Here is a 21,881-nt window from a genome sequence, read left to right as displayed (position 1 = left end):
CTGAGTTTCATTTGAATCAAGGTTCTCAACTAAAAAGGAATTTCAGTTTCAGTGAAATGAAATGTCACTATTAATATTATCATTCCCATTGAAAGTGACTGTTTTCTGTTTTGCCACTTGGCTCTTTATCCTGATAAGCTCTGTGGGTTGGTTGATAAAGTGACATTGAAGCGAGGCCTGTTGACGTATTAAGCATTTTGCCCCCACTTCTGAAGACATGACATTGGGGTATTGCTTCTGTAAATGAGATGAGCTGATGAATCTACTGCAAAGCGCTTCACACCTGGACACACTTTGCTGATTTCAGCATTTTGTGCAAACGCATTGTGGTAACTGCGACAAAATAAAAGATTTTGCAAATACTGTTGGGACTTTTTACCTGCAAAAATTACAAAGTATAATTATTCCATTTCCCAGCGACAGTCTCTACCTAGTACAGCATTAATTCTCTTTTTCTCTTATTTTGCTTCCCTTACTCTCTGTTGTTTAGGTTATGCAATACTGCAGGCAATTATGGAGAGAGCGGGGCAGAACGGATGGCAGGTCAGGACACACACAAACACACACATCCTTGGAAACCTGCCAAAAACACACACACAAGTACACTCCTGATCTTAGGCTGCATACATATGCAATGTGCACAACAACATACACACACAGACACACACAATGCATGCACATGATTCTATTTAGGTTTTTTGGTCATTAATTCTTCGAAAACCATTGTTAGCTTGCTTGTGGCTTGCATGTATGACCTTATTCCCACATGGTGTTTGTGTTCATATGCACATTAACTGTGGGTACATGTGTGTATGTAATAAACAGGTGAGCGCAATCTGTGTGGAGAGTTTCAATGAAGCAGCATATCGCAGACTCTTAGAGGACCTGGATCGACGGCAGGAGAGAAAATATGTCATTGACCTGGAGCCTGAGAGACTACAGAGCATCCTAGAACAGGTATGAAATTCACTTAACTACCTTAACCCTACGCTTGTGACTACATTAATGTAAGGGCCTAGTGGCAGGGGAGCCATCAAAGTAATCGGGGATTGAATATGGGAATATTTATGCCTCAATTTTATTGTAGACATGTAATTAGTACTATTGAACAATTAAAATGAAACAATTAAGCTAACCAACTTTAAAATAATCTTGTTTCACAATAACTTTACTGCTACATCAAAAGATGCATTACTAAACACTGTAGAGTCTCTTGCTGCAGGACATCACAGGATTGCAAAAAGCACTATTATCTAACAGCAGACGTGTGGTCAAGATATTTGACACTGATCTGGAACTTGAACCGCACCTTGCAGGATTGTAGATCACTAGATACTGCTTTAATGGATGTAACACTATAGTTTTATGTGGCAGTGTTACTATCACTGAGATTACTAGTGACAAGGCAGAGATTGCATCACTGACCTGAACTTAACAGCATTTAACACTTAATAGTGAGTAACATACCACACTGTGGACTGTGGTAAGTAATGAGAACCTCTGACAAAAATTGGAAACAACTGAAGTCAGTATTATGTTACAAATTATTGTAAAATTGCATTATGTTTTGTTTTTTTCCCCACTGTACCACTAGTGTCAGTCTGCCTGCTGTCTGCTGCACGCAGCTAGTTTCAACTGCACTCCTGATGCTTTTTGACATCTGGAAAGAAAACACAATTTGAGGTTGTTTTTTTCTCCTGGAGTTCATGATGTGGAATGAAAAATGTAACTGCCCCTACAGCTACATCAGGGTGCAATTCCAGTAATGACGCTGTACTGTCCACTGGCACCCAGATTTTGAGCATACACGCACACAAATGCGTACAAGTACATCAAAGCCATACACTCTGACACCTTACGCTTGTCTGAGTTCATTAGATGATCTGTCTCACTTGATAGTTGAGACTTGAGCTCTGGCAGGTGGCAAAAATGTGTATGTGTGTGTGTGCATGTGTGTGTGTGAGTGAGTGTGTGTCTGTGTGGCCTTTGACTCATGTTGGAGTGTAACATCCCATTGGTTCTGCCACCTGTCATCACATCTGATCCTCTGTCTGCGCATCTGACAAACTCAATGACACACACCACTAAACACACACACACACACGCAAGAACTCATCACACGCACAATTACTACCACTGCATAAAAATCTAACACATGCTAAACTACACTATATCCTCACCATACACAACAGCTTTTAAAAGAACGGTTGCACACGTACAAACCCACATCAAGAGCAGCATCACAGACAGACAGACTGTTTCTTAATTGGCTTCTGTGGTGAGTGAACAGACAGACGGAGACACACGCCAACATTCACACACACATAAGTATACACTGAGACAGGCATGCAGACACAAACACACACTCCCATCACAGTGAGCTCTGCAGGGCTGGCATTGGCCAGCATCCCTGCTCTGAGACAGAGACTGCTCTGTTTGTCTGCCCCTGCCAGCTGCGATCTGTGTGCGCGTCTGTGCATGTGTGTGCATGTGCGTGCATGTGTGTGCATGTGTGCATGTGTGTGTGTGTGTGCTTGTTTGTGTGTGCATCTGTCTGTCTGTGTCATTATATAGCTGTTGATATGTGTGGGTGAGAGAGACAAAGAAGGAATGTGAACAGTTTATTAATTAGGTTAATGCACCATGTTAATATGAATATGCATATTTCTCCTTTGTTGAAAAATGGGCCATATTTCACTCCATCCCTCCATAAACATGTAGCAATGACAACAATTTAAAAAAAAATCTTACAGGTTTCAAATTGGAAGCTAATTAACAGAACAAGGTGCTTTAGAGGCTGTGCAGTTGTAACCAGCATGGCACCGAAGACCAGTGAAATCCTCATCGCTTAATCTGCTTTTAATCAGCATAGTAAAACAGCCGCACTATAAGGAGAGTAAGGGAGCAACAGATGGGAGGAAGTCTACATTATTTACAGTTTGACTCCTCCTTCCTGCTTCTTTCCTGGTTTGTTATACTACATGTACATTAAGAGATAGCCATGCAATAATGTTTCCTCTCTTTCTCTTTCTGCAGGCCGTTAGTGTGGGGAAGCACGTAAAAGGTTACCATTACATCATAGCAAACCTGGTAAGAACTTTAATGGCATTGCTTTCAGCTGTTATTTTGAGACATGCTCGCTCAAGTGTTGCTGTAATGTCTTGTTTTAATGAGGATAGTTCAGACATCAGAAGTGCGTACTGTGAAGCAAGATTAATGAGTTAGTGGGGTATGTTGAACTGAAAGCCAGAGATTCCACTGTAACAGAGGTTCAGTCTCATTTAACCTGCAAGATCGCAGTGGTAACTTATGGTGCACTTTCTTTCACCAGTTGTTTTCCTGAGGATGTTCTTTGTGAATGATACAGATTCCAAACTGACTGAGTACACTATATCTACCAGCCTGCATGCATGGAGTTATTGATGCAGAAAGCATTTTCTGCATCAAACAGTATGTGTTTATACTTGGTCCTTATTTCCTGCTGAGTCACTTTTACGCTGCTGATACTGCAGCTAATAGAACATAGATGGGAAACTACACTGGTTTCCACCTATCCTTCATTATGGGACATTGTTAGAGCTAAATGCACTTGTGTGAAACAAGCAGCTGCAATGAGAGTGACACGATAAACAATTTTGTACTAGCATTGCTCTCATTCCTCATTTGGAATAGTATTGCTTTTCACTGTAATCATTTTTTTTTTAATTTCACAATTCTCTATTATAACAACCTATTCCTCTTGACTGAAGTAGGCGGCCAAGGATCAATTTTGTGCAGAAGAAGAGTCAAATGATGTATTAAATGTCACCTTTTGTGGGGAACTGTACATAACCTGGTGAAGAAAACCTGTGTTAACGAAGAAAGTTGATAACCATTGTCATGATACCCATTATCTCTGACTGGGGTTTAGGTTTTGTTGAGCCAGGTAACACAAGGAAAGTTGGGCTATATTGAATGCCTCTCAGGTTCTTTGGACCTTCGACAGACACACAAATATAAGTGAGATGAAGCTTTAAAATCTAAATAACATAAAATCTGTATTTCTGAAGCCAGCTGTGAGTCATATTTTAATTACCCCAACTTTGACATCCAACCTGTGACACTTATTACAAACTTGATAAATTTCTGTAGCCATTTGCAGAAAAAACAAACCATCTTTTCCAGTTCTGTATTGTTGTTTTTATTAGTAGCTGCCACCAAAGGCCATTATATCCCTTACTCTGAAATTAGTATGTTACCATTTTTCTATCCTTGACAAAGTCATAGTTGTTGGATGCTGCTGGAACCCACATCAATAAATGAATCACTGCTTCAACCTTAATCCCTAAAATCTGTTCAACACTAGTTCTCTCTGGGACAGTGAAAAGGGGGCCAATGTACTCAGGTCAAGCTGGATAGCTTCTCAGAGCTTTTAGCAATTAACATCCATCAACCCAGGATAACCCTCACATGTCTGTACTCTACTGCTGTCTCTGGCCCCATAACAGATTGATCCCTCTTCACTAACACTTCACTGTAAAGTATCGCTCTGCATTTAGTCACACTTGCAGCTGTGAAGCTCACTCTAGACTAAGTAGTGGTATAGATAATCAAGTAAAATGAGTATGCATAAAGTGAGGAGAATGTTGAGTATCATATGTCAGCAAAAGTGGACACACATCTGGTCAGGAATGGTTTTTATGCTTTCTGAGCAGGAATTACCCCTCTTATCACATTTTCTTCCTCTCATTCCGCTTCTGTCTTTCTTGCTTGCTTGCTTTTCCTCTCCCAGGGTTTTAAGGACATATCTCTGGAGAGGTTCATGCATGGTGGGGCCAACGTGACCGGTTTCCAGCTGGTGGACTTCAGCAAGCCTATCGTCATAAAACTGATGCAGCGCTGGAACAAACTGGATCAGAGAGAATATCCTGGATCTGAAAGCCCACCTAAGGTAATAGAAACATGTTGTCTCACCCTTTAATAGACAAATTGGAAGTCTGTCTCTGCGAGAGCTGTCACTACTTAAAAGATAATCGTATTTGATAGTCGTAATGGCAGAGAAAATAGAAATGAAAAAGAAAAATTGCAAAACCTCTGCTGAGACTTACTTCAGAAGTGTAGCTATGTTGCACAGAAATACATCTGCAGTACACACATACATTTAGGCATGGTGACATTGGTGTGTGAATTGTTCTTTGTGCCTGAAATTCACCACAAAAGCCACATACACAGATTTTTTAATCAGCTATCCAGTCACAGGGTGATATGCTGTACTTGAATCATTCAGTGTGTGATGTGGTGCATTTGGTGGAGCTTCTTAGCCAATCAGAGCATGACCTCAGGATATGGGAAAGGTGTAAAGGCTGATCTGGGATTTAGTGTCAAGGTTAATGTGATGCATAAAGATTCGTCAGACTTAAGACTTCTTTGTCGCATCTGTTCTGCTTAATTTTCTTCAGCCTTCCTCAACTATTTTCTCTCGCTTTTTCCTCACTTTTTCCTCCCACTTGTGTATACACGTTTGCAATTGAATCCCCTGCCTATGCCCCTGTCATTTCTCATACCCCACTTACCCAAACACACCTCTGGTGACAGGGCAATGACCTGCAGCTAACTAGAGTTGCATAATTACCTGCAAATATGTCTACCTACCATTTTAAAACACATTGTGCTGCAGCTCTCAATCCCTCGCTTTCCAGGAACTCTCACACAAACAGAGCAGTAACTACACAAAGATTATCCTGTGTGCTTCCCTTTCCGTGTTTCAAATATATATTGATGGTCATTGTTTCATTATTGGCATGTCATTTGTCACAGTCTGACCAGTTTTAATTGGCTAATCATCATTTTCAGATTCACCTGATGAATTCTCATTAGCATTAGCACTTACACAGCATTTACTGCATTAATTGAGCTTATTATGCGTGACTGTGACAGATAAACACAGTGAACATATTTAGATGCACTAAACAGAAGCAAACAGAACTGCAAATGTTCTCAGCTGTTAATATATTCAACATTTTTCTTTCCATTGCAACCACAAGAAAAATGTTTTTGTTCTGCCTTTTGCAAACGTGGAAACATGATTTTAATGATTTAACACAACAGAAAATCACATACCTCTAGTGACAACACATGGCTCCAAATTGCTCCTGGCTAATTTGTGCAGTGTAAAAACGGAGCTCAGTTAGCCTTGGGCCAGCCGGTAGCCTTAGGCCAAGTGGAAATCTGGTCTAATAATATTCAGTGTGAAAAGCACTATTGGGACTTGTCCCTTCTACACCAGAGACTGGATTTTGAGCTGGCTGCTTTTGGCCATCAATCAAACTCTCTTAACCGCTGGTGTGCCTTGAAATGAGCTTTGGTGTGCCTGGAGATTTTCCTGAAATGTAATGAAAATGATCAGTGACCTGGTAAAGAAATATTTCAACTTCATTTAAATTTAGCTACAATGCTTCTGATCACTCGTGTCCTCCAAGTTAGCTCCTATTTTGCTTTTATTTTCCACCTCATTTTTTTATTCATCTCCTCTGATTGCAAGATGAGAATAGAAATTAGCTTACATCATCTGTGTTAACTTATTTAAGTGGAAATGGGGCTGACTTTATTAATATTGATCCATGTGTAAGGCATTTAATGTTTGCCAGACACCTGTGCAAAGCTCGTTTGATGAATTAAATATGCTTGTCCAAACGGTTTTAAAGTAACAGTCTTCATTTTTCATTTCTACTTTCTCTGATAACTTGATGAGAAAAATTAATGAAAGAGCTTCGTGTTTGTCAGTGTGACATTAACTGTGCCTCTGTTATATTATGTTCTCTGCGGTACAGTACAGTGAAACATGACTTTATTAAATCAAATGGCACACGTGCATGAGGAAAATTGCTACTAGCAGTTATCTATAAAACTAAGGTGACATGTTTTTGTTAGAGATGTGAAACAGAAAAAAGCCTAACATTGTATAGGTCCTTTTTCCATCACAAAAGCTCTGGCCCATCAGTGGTCCTCCATGGGTGTCCTGGTTTGTCTGGTTTTGGGACATCAGTGGATTCTTTTGGGTTCTGTGAATTGTAGGATGAGGCCTGGATCGACTTTGTTCTGGGGAATCGCTTTGATGCTCAATCAGATTGAGATCTGGGGAGTTTGGAGGCACCTTGAGCTCTTTATTGTGTCACTTGAGCTGTTTTTGAGCAATACTGCAATGTGGCAGGGTGAGTGTCGTAGTCCTTGGTGTGGAATGATGTTTAGTTAAGCGGTTTGGGTCAGAGTAGCATCCGCATCTATGCTTGGACCCAAGGTTTCCCTGCTAAACATCACGATTTGATAATAACGTTTAGGCTGATCGGTGCATATTGTCACACTAGCAGCCATGTGAAGCTGTACTGTTCACCAATCAGGCATAACATTATGACAACCTGCCTAATATTGTGTTGATTCTCCTTATGTCATCAAAAATGTTTTGAACCATTGGACCTGCACCAAAGAACCTCTCAGGGTGTCCTATGGGGTCTGACACCAGAGCGTTGGCAGTCGATCCTTTGTGTCCTCTGGGTTGTGCAGTGGGGCCTCTACCAATCAAACTTGTTCCACTACATCCTGTTGATGGTTGCTCAGAATGGGTTCTAGGAAGTTTGGAGGTCAAATCCACATATTGTGCGATTGTCATGTTCCTCAAGATGTTCCTGATTATTGGATGTTTTTGCGATGTGGTGGAGTGTATTTTCCTGCAGGGTGAGGCCAGTGACATTTGGTGCTTGGTTGTGCTTGTCCTGGGACGTTTATTTGGGTGTCTAAGTCTCATCAACACGGACACCAAAATCCAAGATTTTCCAGCAAAACACCACATAGTACCAACATGATCAATGTTATTCACTTTGCCTGTCAATGGTCATGATGTTGTGGTTGATTGGTGTACACTGGAACTAAATGGTAACATGTACGAAATGACGCGCAGAGTTTTAGCAGGTATATTGTTTACAAAGTTCTCCATCTTAGCGTGTTAACATGCTAACGTTTAAAGAACTGAAAATGTACGAAAAATAAATGAATGAGGAGATTATGATTACAGCTCCTTGTAACATTGCTTAGTCTCACTCAGGTCAGTTCAGTTGATGTAAAACTTGATGCAGAAATGTACATTCTAAATGTGTTGTATACATTTTTTATAAATATGTGTGTGAAAAGTGGCACATGCTTTCTTTTACTGTATACATCATTTATAAATCTGTCCCCTGGCCCAATATGGAATGGTTTGGCTAAATGTTTTATCCTACTTGAGAATCCACATTTAAAGAGGAAAATGGTTTTGGCTTGGTGGATTTTCAGCTGAATTCGAACCAATCCTGGAAACATTATCTGCAATTTGATGTTTTCAGTACTGTGTTCTATGTATCCCAAAGGTGTTTCTCTCCTGCCCCTGACAGAGACAGAAAATATCATGCTGGTTGGCTCAGTTTTGTTGTTTTCCCCTTGATTTGGATTCTATAGTCGTCATGTGTCAGTCACACGCCTAAAGGCTTCTTTAGTTTCAAAGGGTAGAGATGAAAAGAGGATGACATGGTTGTGCAGCCTTCCAAAGCACACCTTGTCGTATACAAATCAAGGGATGTCAGTATGAGAGAAACTACCTGCAGAGGCGTGGAGAGCGTCGGCAGAGTACCTTAGCTGTCTTGCCTGAGTCCTCGCATTTTCATTTCTCCATTTGTTTCCACCGTGATGTGAAGGCAGCCTGCTGCGTGTTCGACTGCCTCAGTTTGTGTGGCACTGAGCATCTGTGTGTGTGTTCTGGGTGCTGCTGCTGAGTGTGGTACTGTGCCCCACAGCGCTCTGTCTTACCTATAATGAATCTGTCAATCTGTCAAGATCACTGCCACTTTTAAGAGTTTCATTAGAGAGCAGATAGTCACAATGTGTCTCTTGTTCTTACTCACTATCTTGTTTCACAGATTTTTTTTCTTGTTGTAGGTTGTTTCTAAAGTGCTAAAGCATGTTGTAGAATATAACACAATGAAACATTTATGGATGTCGCCAATCTGAATTTCTCCATCTGAGGGAATTCCCTTGATAAACAAGCTCACAGTATGATTTAAACACATTTGAATGTCACTTTAATGGATTTCAGATCCTGTCCAGTGACTGTATTTGACAACTGTAAGCCTGTCTGAAGCTGGCACATTTACACTGATGTTACATTTACAGTTGCGCTGATTGACGTTCATTGGTGTTAACTGTGGAGCTCAAATAAAAGTCAGAGCAGTGAGATAGATTGTAGCACCGGTCAGCATGTTGCATACATTGAATTATATAGAGATAAGGTGGTTCAAATCCTGATGCAGCAATATAGCTCTTGAAATAGATTCTTATTTCAAATGAATCCTGTAAGCTCACAGTGTATCTCTGCATTGTTTGCTTTGCCTGCTTTGGTTTTGAAAAACAGCTCAGAAGATGTCCGTGGTGATTTTACTGTTGTATTTTTTGGGGTTTCCAGCACTGAAATGTGTGGATTGGAATGCTAATGAGAAAACATAACTTTAAAATGAACAGTCTGTTACTGAAATATAACCACTAAATTCAATGCACATTATAACAAATAGTTATCGCTCTCAAGATGCCAATAATAGCACATCAGTCCTACAGTTTTTTGGGAATTGCATGCATTTATAAGAGAGCTAACTGAAAACGAGCAAATACTGAGAATATCTTACTTTTTTATTAAAATTTTTCAAACAGTGTCTCATAAAATATGCAAAGTTTATGTTTCAATGTCCCTCTCATTGAGAATTTCCACAGTAACTGAGAGTGAAGATGAAATAGTTGATTTCTTTCATATAATGGATTTTACTTTTCTGTTGTTTTTACTTATTCTACAGTATACCTCCTCTCTAACTTATGATGGTGTCCTTGTAATGGCCGAAGCCTTCCGCACCCTTCGCCGTCAGAAAATTGACATCAGTCGCCGCGGCAATGCTGGCGACTGCCTGGCCAATCCAGCTGCTCCCTGGAACCAAGGAATAGACATGGAGCGGGCGCTCAAACAGGTTTCATACGAGTCTGATGTTCAAGTTTAGAAGAGACAGATTGCCAACGACTTAGACAGATGTGCAGGAACACACAAACACAAACTTACAAACACATGCACCAAGGCAAATAATAAAACATCTGGCATGAGAAAGGAGAAAATGTTCCAGAAATCTGAGCTCATGTTTCTGTTTTTTTAAAGTCTTGTTGGAAATTTGATGGAGTCTGCGCACACTTATCATACAGGCTTGTCGTACTTTGGTTGCCTTGACAATGAACACAATAGGTGCTATATATATCTCTAAAACTTTTAACCTCAGCCATTCTTTAAGCTGTAATCCTGAAACCAATTATCATCTTGTGGAGACAGATTTCTTCTGTTAACTGGAAAAGGATTTGCACTTTATACACTACCATTCAAAAGTTTGAGGTTTTCCATGAAACTCACACTCACATTCATGTGCTGACATAATTGCACAAGGGTTTTCTAATAATCAGTTAGCCTCTCAACGCAATTAGCTAACACAATGTAGCATTAGAACACAGGAGTGATGGTTGCTGGAAATGTTCCTCTGTACCTCTATGTAGATATTCCATTAAAAATCAGCCGTTTCCAGCTAGAATAGTCATTTACCATATTAGCAATGTCTACACTGGATTTATGATTCATTTATTGTTATCTTCATTCAAATTGAATGATTGTGGCGGTTTAGTAGTAGTTTACATTGCTAGTGGGAGTCCACCATTCCAACACTGGATTCAAATTGCCTTAGTATGATGTTCCTCCATGCTGTTGAGAATCTTTTGTAACAAAATCCCTGAAATCAGCTTGACTGTTTACTGTGCACTGCATTACTGCAAATAAAACTCCATCTTTTCTCTGTTGCTGCTGGTTGTTAAAAGCATTGGACTGTTTTTAAAATAAATACTGCTTGTCTGGCTGAACTGTAAACGGTTACACCAGTTGCTCTTGTGTTACGTTTTTGACTGTTCAGTGAGGTTGACTGTAATCTTAACTGCAGCAATTGTACAAAGTGTCTTACTTTTATTTTTCTGCTTTCCTCACTGTCTGCTATAAATCCAGGTGCGCATTCAGGGCCTGACTGGGAATATTCAGTTTGACCACTATGGTCGGAGAGTGAATTACACCATGGACGTGTTTGAACTGAAGAGTAATGGACCGCGCAAGGTAGGGTCCCCTTGTAACTTAGAAGCAAAGGGAAAGTATTTGAATTTGTGAGTTTAGCCACATTTTTGTCATATTTCCAGGTGACACAGTTTAAAACAATGTGAAAAGACATCATTTCAGCAAATGTGACTTCAGCAGGAACTTTACTTTTAATCACAATTGAAAGAATGTATACTTACTTTTATTGTTAAAGGATAATCCATGTACTATTGAATGTGTGCTAATTTTTTTTCTTTTATATCTCACCCCTAAAAAATGAGCTAATTTACTTCATAATTGTTTCCATTATTCGTTATTAATAAGTGTCTGTGTGCAGTTTTGAATAGCTTTAGATAACTACAATCAAACCAACCATCACAGCTCATGTTTTAATAGCTTTAGGAGTACATACAGTTCTGCAGTGATGGAAATAAGAAGTTGGAACATAATCCGTCTTCTTAATCACCAAAAGTAGCAGGATAAGAGTCACTCTTATAATTTCTCTTTCCTGTAAAAAAAAAAAAAAAAGCATAGATGTATCATCTCTAATAAAGAAATAACACCATGTCCCAGCATCGAAACTGTTCCTTCGACAGCACTGTGTGTTTATTGACGGTTCTTGGCTCACGCTCAATATCCTCTACAGTTCCAATGGGAAATTTGCTGGAGTGCGCTCATTCTGTTGACTATTTTTTTATTTCTATTCCTTTCTCTCATCTCATTTACTGCATTGCTTGTACTGTTTCTGTTTTATCTCCTCTTTGTGCGTTCCTTGAATTCCATTTTTGCATAAAGTGCGCAAGGGTAGGATTGACTGGATGAATATTCCCCTCTTATCACTTTCATTCCCATTCACACTCTCGCTTCTTTCTCCCTGTGTTTACCTCAGATTGGGTACTGGAACGATATAGACAAACTTGTGTTGGTCCAGAATGAAAATGCTCTGTCCAATGACAGCTCAGCGATGGAGAACCGGACAGTTGTCGTGACAACCATCATGGTAATGTACCCTCCAACTGCTTTAATTTTTTGTAGTTTGGGTTCTGTTTGAGTTTCATATGAAGCTGTCCTTCAGCACTGACAATCAGTCTTTCAAATTCCATAAACTAATTTCACCAAAGTTTTGCTTTTGCCTGACTGCTCATGTAGATACTTGAAGTTTCTGTGTCCTGTTATACAGTGGCTTGTTTGTGCTTTTGCTTTGGCCTCAGTTCACACAGCACACCTTTAGTAATGGTAGATGTTTAATTTAGTTTAATATAATACAATATTAAATATATCTAATCAGTTTAGTTGGATTTTCAATTTATATTTTAATGTTTTGAATTATCAAAGTACTCCAGTGCTTATGTGCAGCACCCTGTGAATTGTGAAACCATTAATATATTGTTAAACTCTCTTCCAGCATATTTATAATTGAGAGGACAATCTTCCCTTTCTTTAAGGCTTTTCATGATGAATAAAGAGAAATATTCTAAGACACTGAGCCACAACTGGGAAATTCACATGAGCCAGGTGACATGAGCCACCAAAGTCTTGCTTTTGCCCGACTCTTCATTTAGATACTTGAAGTTTATGGAAATGCAAATGACATGTCAGAACATTTGTTTAATACCTCATGTAACAAGGTTTTGTATAATTTCTATAGCAATATCAAGTGAGTGCACAGTACAGAAAAACTGAGGGAAAAGAGGAAAGCTTGGTTTTCGAGGAAGATGGATTTCACAAAAAAAAATTTAAAAATCTAATGTGAAAAATGGTAGTCACTGTGGTGAAACACTGGGTACAACATTAATGTGGCTGGACAAGACAAAATGCAGCAATGTGTTACAGACATGGTTTTACTACTGAAGTAAAATGGCTTCTAACCTGTGGTTTAGAACCCCTATAAGGAGACACATCTAAGGGGTCACAGCATGATTAAACCTTGTGAAAGTGGAAACATTCCAGGAGCAGAGAAACTGTTCTTCAGCAGCCACAGTGTTAATGTAGTTTAGAGTAGATTTGTTCAGAGACTGTGTACATCTACTGCTGGGGAGCCAGAAAGCATGCTGTGAATATTGTAGGTAATAGTATAGAAAAGGATAAAACCACACTTTAGTAAATTATCTTAAATTTTTGAAAGTTTTCCACTCTTTTGTTGCTTTTTTATGCTTTATTTAAATAGAACAGAGAGAAAAATCTTGACTATATATAATCAGAATCAGTAAACATATGCAAACAGCTTTCGAACTAATGTTCGAAAGGTGAGCAGTTTTTGTAGAAGTGATGCAATTTTAGAGTTGAACTGGAGGCTGAAGTTTACCTTTCAGTGTCAGAGGATGAATTAGTCCAAGGCAGTCATGTGGAAGAACTTTTTTAACATTGAGCAAAGAAAATCAGGTTGGAGATAAATGAGCTGTACAAGTTGAGGAGAGCTTCACAGCACAGCCAAGAGGGAGTGGCACTTGTCCAGCTGGAAGATTACACTAATGTCTCATTAGTAGGCAAATCTAAAACTGACCTCAGATCACCATTTAGAAGTGACCTCCGTCCAGTCTCTTCTAATGGCTTTCGCATAGACACTGCACCGCAACCCAGTTTAATTATTCCTCTTTCTTCCACAAACAAGAATAAAGGAGGCATAATCGGTGGATTTGTGCACATCCTCTGCTTACGTTTGATTTCACTTCACCCATCTGCAGCCTTTTTATGGTGGCCATCCCCTTCCTGTAAATGCAATCAGTCTAATTCAATTGGGCATGCAAAATGATGCAAGTGAAAGCAACTCAAAAGACTAATTTCAGCCCAGAGATAAAACAAGCCACAGATGTTTGAGCTTTGGTTAATTCAGTGTTTTGTTTCAAGACACGTTGCTGCATCCAGCAAACTCAGTAATGTGACCAAAATATCTGCAGTTGTGCTTACTGTAGTGCTCATGCAATTACCCCTAAAAATGGACGACTGTTCAAAGATTGACTGATACAGTGAAAGTCTGCAGTGCCTCCGGTGGCCAGAAGCAGTAGTAACCCGGAAGGAAAACAGCCACACGCTGCTGTAAAGCGTTCAGAAAAATGAATTCAGCTGGATTAAATGTCCCCTGTGATAGCTCTGCCTTCAGACATGCACACTTCAACTGGCAGTGCATTAAACCCCAGTGCACTGTGTGGTTTCGTGCCTAGAGTCAGGTCCAAAACAAGCAAATACATCAACGGTTTCAGATAACTAAAAGGGCAAGTCTGTGATAAATTCCTTTTTTGATCATGTGGATGTTATGTTAATGTACCATTACTGTTAGAATATGGCTGAGGGCTACTGTTTTGAATTACATATATTTTGTGGTGGTTGCAAAAGACATGAGCAAAACTGAGTTTGCCATTGTTGCACATGTTTTCAATGTTTGTTCTCCTCTCATGTCTGTCTGTCATCTTCCAACACTTCTATCCTTTCTCTCTTTCCATCTCTCTCTTTTTCTCTCTCTGTCTTGTTTTTTTTCTCTTTAACTCTACTCATCTCTTCCAGTCCCCATGCCCTTTGTTTTTACCTCCATGACCGCAATCCTCGCATATTTCTCTGTGGATGGTGACCTCAGCAGGCCTTGACTAATGTTAGCTCAGCCACCTCCTCCTCTTTGCAGCCTCTGATGATGAGGAAGCCTCTGCAGCGACACTGAAGCTGAGTCTACAGACTGAGCAAAGGACTGAAACACAGACTCGCCAGAGTTGCAACCTTCGGGAAAGACTGTGAGCAGACAGACTGATAGACAGAGTTTCTCTAAGGACTGTTTTGATTTTGCCATTTTTCTTCATGTATTTTTTTTTTTGAAAAGGTGATGTTTGGCTCTGACATCATTACTCTGTTGAGAAGTGCTTTGCCCTGCAGTTATGATGGCATAAAGAACAGATGAAAAGGAGATTCATGGCCACTATATTTTGAGCCTGGGTTGCCTCACTTGCTGTGCTCCTGTCTTCCTCTCATGAGAAAAGCCACACCTGGAAGAGAGCTCTGCGAGGGATTCTGTGGCTTCTGTCAAGGTCTGACATTTGGCCACACAAAATCACCAGACTGTGGAACAGCACTCTTAATTCAGATCCTTTCACTCTTTTCGAGGACACCAGAGTCACCTCCATCTACTATGTTATGCTACAGAGTACCAGCAGGAGAAACTGGACCTCAGCTATAAATTTTTTTCTATACTTTTTACATTGTTTTTAATTTTTTTTTCTCAAGAGAAAACATTGGAAGAGCCAGGATTATGTGTCAGTCCTACATTTTGGAGCTGTCGCCTATTGATACTGCTCTCCCTCCATCTTCATCCGTCTGCTCTGTCACTCTGTAAATCTACTCAGTCATGGCTACTCGGTCACCTTTCCTTTACTGAGTTCCTCTGTGAATCTCGACACCTAAATGGAAAGATAAAGTCAAGAAATTCCTTTAGTTTTGGGCAACAATGGTGGCATTTACCTGTAACCCTTTGATATCAAAATATCACCATTATTCACGTCTTAACTTGCATTTGGTGTTACTTCCACAATAATATTGTGATTGTTTTTGCACACAGCAGATGTGAAAGTACATTATGTTAAAAAAAAAAAAAACTCCCCTGAAAATTGCAGTTATAAGTCACCATACACTGACATGCAATGGATGCTGGCAATGTCACCACTGAAATGAAAAATGAAAAGTGACTGTGTACACCCATTTACACAAACACATAGCTGCTGCCATGTGGGTCATTCACACATGTAGGCTCTTACAATTTCACTCAATAAGAAGTAAACACACTTGCATTAACACAAACATAACCTTTACGGCTGCATTGATGGGGACTGATTGTCCAGCCTATTGCTATTGGCCTTTACTAATGTGCTCTTACTGTATTCCATCCCAAATATAGACCCTTAAGGAGATGACAGTGTCTTCTTTGTGCTTTTGCTTCAGCCTCAATTCATCTGACATACACACAACACGCCTTTAGTAATGTTTCACTGGGTTTAATATAACACAATATTAAAAATATCTAATCAGTTCAATTGGATTTTCAATTTATATTTTAATGTTTTGAATTATCAAAAGTATGCCAATGCTCATGTGCATCCAAAAAGCATTCATTCATTGTTAAACTCTCCTCTAATGTATTCATAAATAAAAGGGCAACGTTCCTCTTCTTGAAGGCTCTTCAGGATAATAACGCGATGTACTCTGAGACACAGAGCAGCCGAAGAGAAATTCAAATGAGTAAGGTGACGTAATTATACAATTAAAAAATATACAACATTTTTCAAATGTTGGCCTCTCATATTGTATATTCTGGTTAACTGGATGATAAACTAATGATTTACTGTATGCCAGGTACATTTTAGACTTGCTAGTTACCTGGTAGTTTGACTAAGTAAGCAGCTGACTGACATATTACTGTTTTTTGTGGTAATCTGCATGGCAAGCGAATTAACTGTCAAACTAGCTGATTAGGTGACTGACTAGCTGTCGTGGTAACCAACAGGCTGGTTAATGTAGCGGCCGGCAGTGTCACTGGTTGACTGCTCAAATGTCTGACTGTCTGACTAACTACTGAACTGCCCTGCTGCCCTCATGGCTAAATAGCTGGGAGATAATCATGCTGACTCACTGGCCAAAGATGTGACTGGATAGATGATTGTGTTCTGTAATTGCAGTAATTGCTTAATAAATGGATTGATTGACCAACTGACTGACTGAAACAGCCTGTGACTGAGTGACTGACCGTCTGGTTCGCCTCTGCAGTCCTCTGAATGGATGACTCGCAGGCCGGCTAACTTGTTATGTGACAATCAGGCTTTCTAAACGCCGAACTGAGCGTTGGGTTGGCAGGTTGAATGAATGACTGGACAGTTAGGTGACTGTCCAGTTGGGCGCCTGTCTTCTTTGCTGCCTGGCTAACTGGCTTACATAGCAAGTCCTGTTTGCCTTTTTGGCTCCAGTGTGAAGTGTTTCATGTCTTATCAGCCCCAACCATTTGCTTCTACAAAGCTGTTCTCCCTCTTTCACCCACCCATTTTCCCTCTTTATGTCTGTCTTTTCTGCCCATCCCCTCTCTCACTTGCTCTCTCTTCTTCTCCTCCGTTTTTCTTTTTGTCATATTCTCTCCTTCACTTAATCACTCCTTCACACTTTCTCTTTTTTTCTGCTTCTATCTATCTTCCATTCTCCCTGTGGCTATCTCTGTTTGTATTCTGATCTGTTCTCTCATCTTTCCTCTGTAGTTTCATGCCGTCCATACAGCCCACATCCCTCTCTCTCCTCCTGTTTCTCTTTGCCTCCCTTTTACCCCCTCTGTTAAAACCACTGATTTTTGGTCCTGCTTCGTCCTTTCTTGTCCCCTCTTCTCACCTCCCATTTCTTGTCCTGCCCTGACTCATGATGCCACATTAGGCAACACCCAAATGTGATGCTGTCTTCCCAGCACCAACATCTGACACACACAACCACCCTCACTCACAGCATTGGCATTAGTACCTTCACACCAAGACTAAAACATCTGGAGCAAACTGATAAGAAACCTTGAGGAGGCATTAAAGTGAAACACAGTCACTGTTGGCGGAGTTCCCACTGATATGCATGTATCTTTATATTGGTGTCTCTTCATGTTACATAATAGTAAATTAACTCAGAGAAGTAGCCTTCTCTGATTTCATGTACTTGACCTGGTAACTGAGATGCTGTATTCTCCTTAACGCAAATGAAGTAAATGAATCCCCTTAAGAATCCTGGTTTTATCTGAAAAAACAACGCAAAAAGAACAACCGCTTTTCTACGGGTCAGGGCCGGGTAAGACTTTCACTTTGGGAGCCAGTCAGCTAATGCAAATATATAGGCGGCACTTTATAAACAAATCACATTGAGAATGAACATACTCATTACCTGAAGTGCCGAGAGTTTCAGTGCGGAGATCAGTGCCAGTCTCATGGCAGTTCATTGAACTCCCTAACGCTGGGGTGAACACCAAAATTTGCAATCATTTTACATGGGAAACAAGTTGCTTAATGACTATATATAAATATCTAAAATTATTAATTTATAGGTACTGTTGTGATTTCACAATTTAGAAATGACCTTCCAATCTCTTTTTTTAATTTTATTGCAGTGTGTCGTGTACTTCAGCACTTTCTACATGTCAACCTGAAATCTGATGCACTGTGTAGTAGATTCACTGATCAAAATTAAGATAAGACAGATAAACTTTACTGGTCTCTCCCCAGGGAATATCACAGTTCACTAATTAAACATGAATCACTCCTTTTTCAAACACTTCAGTGTCCTAGTGTCATACATTTTTGCTGACACAAATAAACCTAATGGTACAAGTGCCTTCTTCATGAAGCCATTAATCATGACTTTGTCATGTTTACATGAAAAGTTATTAAGAGGTATGTTGGGCTGCTGCAGGGATGGGTTACCTGGAGCCAGCAGCAGGTTAGCTGCCTGAAGGTAAAAAGTAATAACCTACCTACCACTCTGAAAGGTCCCTAATTAACATGTTCCATCTCATTTGTTGGGATGTTATATTTCCCAGCTGGTCCACTGCTTGCCTGCAGCCTGATGGTGAGGACAAGACTCATCATGCTAAGCTAAGCTAACCAAGTCTTGGCTGCAGCTTCATAATTAACTTACAGATATGAGAGTGGTATCACTGGTCTCATCTAGCTCTCAGCAGGAAAGCGAATAAGCGTATTTCCCATAATGATTTCTTTAAAACTAACTTTGATATCTCTGAATGAGAAATGCTGAATTAACAGTGAATAAAATTACTGTATGTAGTGCTGATCCTTTCTCTGCATTTAATGAGTAGATCACAACCACTGTACAAAAGCTCCAAGTCTAATGTTTCCAGACGCTTACATTTGTGCTTCATCATACTCAAAGGAGTCTGCCCAGTAGTAGAGTGTTTTTAGATTTAGGATTTTTCTTAAGAATGTAACAGTACATCTATGCTTAATATAAGCTGAGTTAAATATTCTCAAATGGCTGCTGTTACATCTACTTTACTTTCATTTTGCTGTAGGTTTTTGTTTGACCTCCATCTTTGTGCTGAAACTGTTATTTTTCATTGAAGCATGTACCAAACATTGCAAGCAGTTAAGTGTCATTCATTTGAAGAAATCCTCTATTTAAATTCTGACAATAAAAACATGTTTCAAGTGCATGTTCCCTCACAAACTGCAATATTGAATATTCTATGAAATTCTATAGCCAGTTCGTAGCACATCTGATTGGGAGCCATCATTGTAAAACAATAAAAAATATTATTAAAATGTAATCACACAGTAAATGGTACCGTATGACCAGCAAGACAATTGTGAGCAAAGAAACAATAGTTGGGTTCCAACTTTGAATCCACCAGCGATGACCTTTAAAACATGGTTTTCAGTGCACATCCTCATTTTGTTTAATCTCTGCTACAAAGCTATGTTTGTGGCTCTGTGGATCTGTTAGAGGGAATTTACTTGAAATTGTTTCGCTCTTCATTAACATTATGATTCATGTTGAGTCAATGGAATGAGTGCCCCGGGAACCGCTAATGTCTCTGATAATGACATTTGAGGAGAAATGTTTTTGTATGTTCTGACATCGAACACAAAAAGGGCAAATTTTTTTTGGTATTTGGTGATGATAATGATGATGGTGGTGATGAAAATGTAAAGTGTTTGAGAAAAGCTGAGTTCTCATTTGCGTGCTTGGTTTTGGAAGAAATATGTTTTAACAAATGTAATACTGATGAGTGAATAATGGCTTATAAGAAATGTGAGAATGCAGTGCTCCGGGTGTTTTTTGTTTGTTTTAAAATGTGGCTTTGTCTATGAATCTTTCATATGTGAATGTAAAGTGATTTTCATTAATTTCCTTCTGTTGCTGTTGCTGTTTGTTCATGCAAAAAGAAATGGGCATGCACTTCCTAGGGGAAATTTTGATGTTGAAAAAAATTCATTTTCCTTCTGCAAACCATTTAACAAAGAAAACAGTGCAAGTTATTGGTGATGAAGTATTCTTTAGATTTAGAAACAGAGTCTACAGAAATGCTTGGAGCTCGGCAAACTTTAGCACAGTGGCAGCATTTGAATATGCTCAAAATATCATTGACGCGATTTAGATGTCATCAAGCATATTTTGTCCACATTAGTCTGGCAGAAGCTGATATGAATGCCGCTATGCAGATATTTAGTCCTAAATCAATATACTGAACAGATACTATATTTATAGAAAATAATGAATTATTTACACATCTGGATACATGTAAGCCCGTTGAATACCCATATTGAAAGAAATAAGTCCTATTTTACTTTTACTCTTAGTCATACACAACTACACTCAACGATTTAATTTCAACCTCCTTGTTTTCTGAACAGAAAGAGGATCAATACATAAATCCAACTTCCCTCTGTAGGTTTTGTTTGTGTTGTTCAGTTCCTATTGTACTAGTTTAATCTCTCTGCCTGCCTGCCTCTGGGCTAGACTTGTTCTCAATGTACTTTAATTTCCTGGATTGAAGAATCTTCCATCGATTCCACCCAGATCCACGATAGAGTGATTTTATTTCTCATTTGACCCTTTTTCAAAAACATGCCAGCATAAATATCTTTCTTGATTAAACGGTGCTTGTTTCCAGCGTGAGTCGATTTCCTGAATGAAGAATTCAATCCGCAATATGTTATCGTGTTTTATTGTATTTTATTATCTTCATAAACTGTTTCGTAGCTTGAGAATGCTGGATATTATAAAAGCCTGTTTGATTAATTAGATGAGATTAGTCTTTGATTAAAAAGGATTTGATAACATTTTAATAGGCTTGGTTTCAGCTGGATTACAGGGTGAGCAGCCTCAGGCATAATACCATAACTCACTGCGCCTGATAGATGCGCTGTCATTCAAAGGTCTGTGTGTGTATTTCCTTTTTCTGTAGATATCCTCAGTGCAGTTATGTTTTTGTGTGTATGTGACATTCCTAACACGCCCACGTCTCACGAGACAACATTGAATTCTCTCTTTGCTTTCATCTTTGTTAGGTGCATGCACAGGAATCATTCCACCTCTTACGGCACATTATGAAAGCATCAACCTTCGTTTCTTTTTCTTCATCATCTCTGTGTTTTTCTTCTCCCTTTAACATTTCTGTGCTCTCAGCATTAGTTTTGTACTGAGTCAGGCAAAGGTCCCAGCGGAGTCGTGTGGAGTCAAACGATAAAATAAGGGGCTGGAAGTCAGAAACACAAGATATAAAACACCTACCTGAGACATTGTGTTTTAAACAGCTGTAATATTTTTCTCATTTTGTCAAACTGTTTCCATCATGTTTTGGTGGCTGCTGTGTTTTTCCAAAAAGACGGTTTGTATGTGAAATGTTTATCCTCTCAAACTGTTGCAAAAACATCCATCGACATAAAGATGTAGGCGTGTGATGATGGATCCTACATGTAAAATCATGTGCATATATTTTAAAATGCTATTGTTGAGACCAAAATTCAGCTTTCACATATGCTCATTTCCACTTAAAGTAGAGCTGAATTCAGTCTGCAGCATTGCATTGGTCTATTGTGTAGCACTCTGTCCTTCTGGGTATGTTTGAAAAAGTAATACAAGTTTCTTTTGAAAATGTATATGCCTTCATTTTTTTACAAGAAAAACACCCTCTTTTCTTTGTGTTTTCCACTGGATGTTTGTTCACAACCAAATTGTTGGTTCCTCTTGATCTGTGCTGCCATGT

At 39.3% G+C, this 21,881-nt stretch overlaps 1 protein-coding gene across 8 annotated transcripts in view; it reads left to right on the top strand.

Moving 5' to 3' along the window:
* gria4a (glutamate receptor, ionotropic, AMPA 4a) overlaps positions 1–21,881 on the top strand; it is a 108,293-nt gene that overhangs the window by 45,423 nt on the left and 40,989 nt on the right. For 6 of the 8 annotated variants that reach the window (XR_008602208.1, XM_023276417.3, XM_023276418.3 and 3 more), the window contains exons 4-10: positions 491–543; positions 826–957; positions 3,037–3,090; positions 4,772–4,930; positions 9,849–10,016; positions 11,081–11,185; positions 12,054–12,164. Coding sequence is in view for 7 of the 8 variants with exons in the window: in XM_023276417.3 (XP_023132185.1) it covers positions 491–543; positions 826–957; positions 3,037–3,090; positions 4,772–4,930; positions 9,849–10,016; positions 11,081–11,185; positions 12,054–12,164 (782 nt within the window). In the remaining variant the exon portion in view is untranslated. Of the gene's footprint in view, positions 1–490; positions 544–825; positions 958–3,036; positions 3,091–4,771; positions 4,931–9,848; positions 10,017–11,080; positions 11,186–12,053; positions 12,165–14,665; positions 21,818–21,881 lie in introns of those variants that run through there. The other 2 variants (XM_035951070.2, XM_055011972.1) reach the window with 2 other exon arrangements.

The sequence above is a fragment of the Amphiprion ocellaris genome, chromosome 7, assembly GCF_022539595.1.
Source record: "Amphiprion ocellaris isolate individual 3 ecotype Okinawa chromosome 7, ASM2253959v1, whole genome shotgun sequence".
Classification (NCBI taxonomy): domain Eukaryota; kingdom Metazoa; phylum Chordata; class Actinopteri; family Pomacentridae; genus Amphiprion; species Amphiprion ocellaris.
Note: the sequence above shows the minus strand (reverse complement) of the source record. Positions and strands in the feature narration are given on the sequence as shown.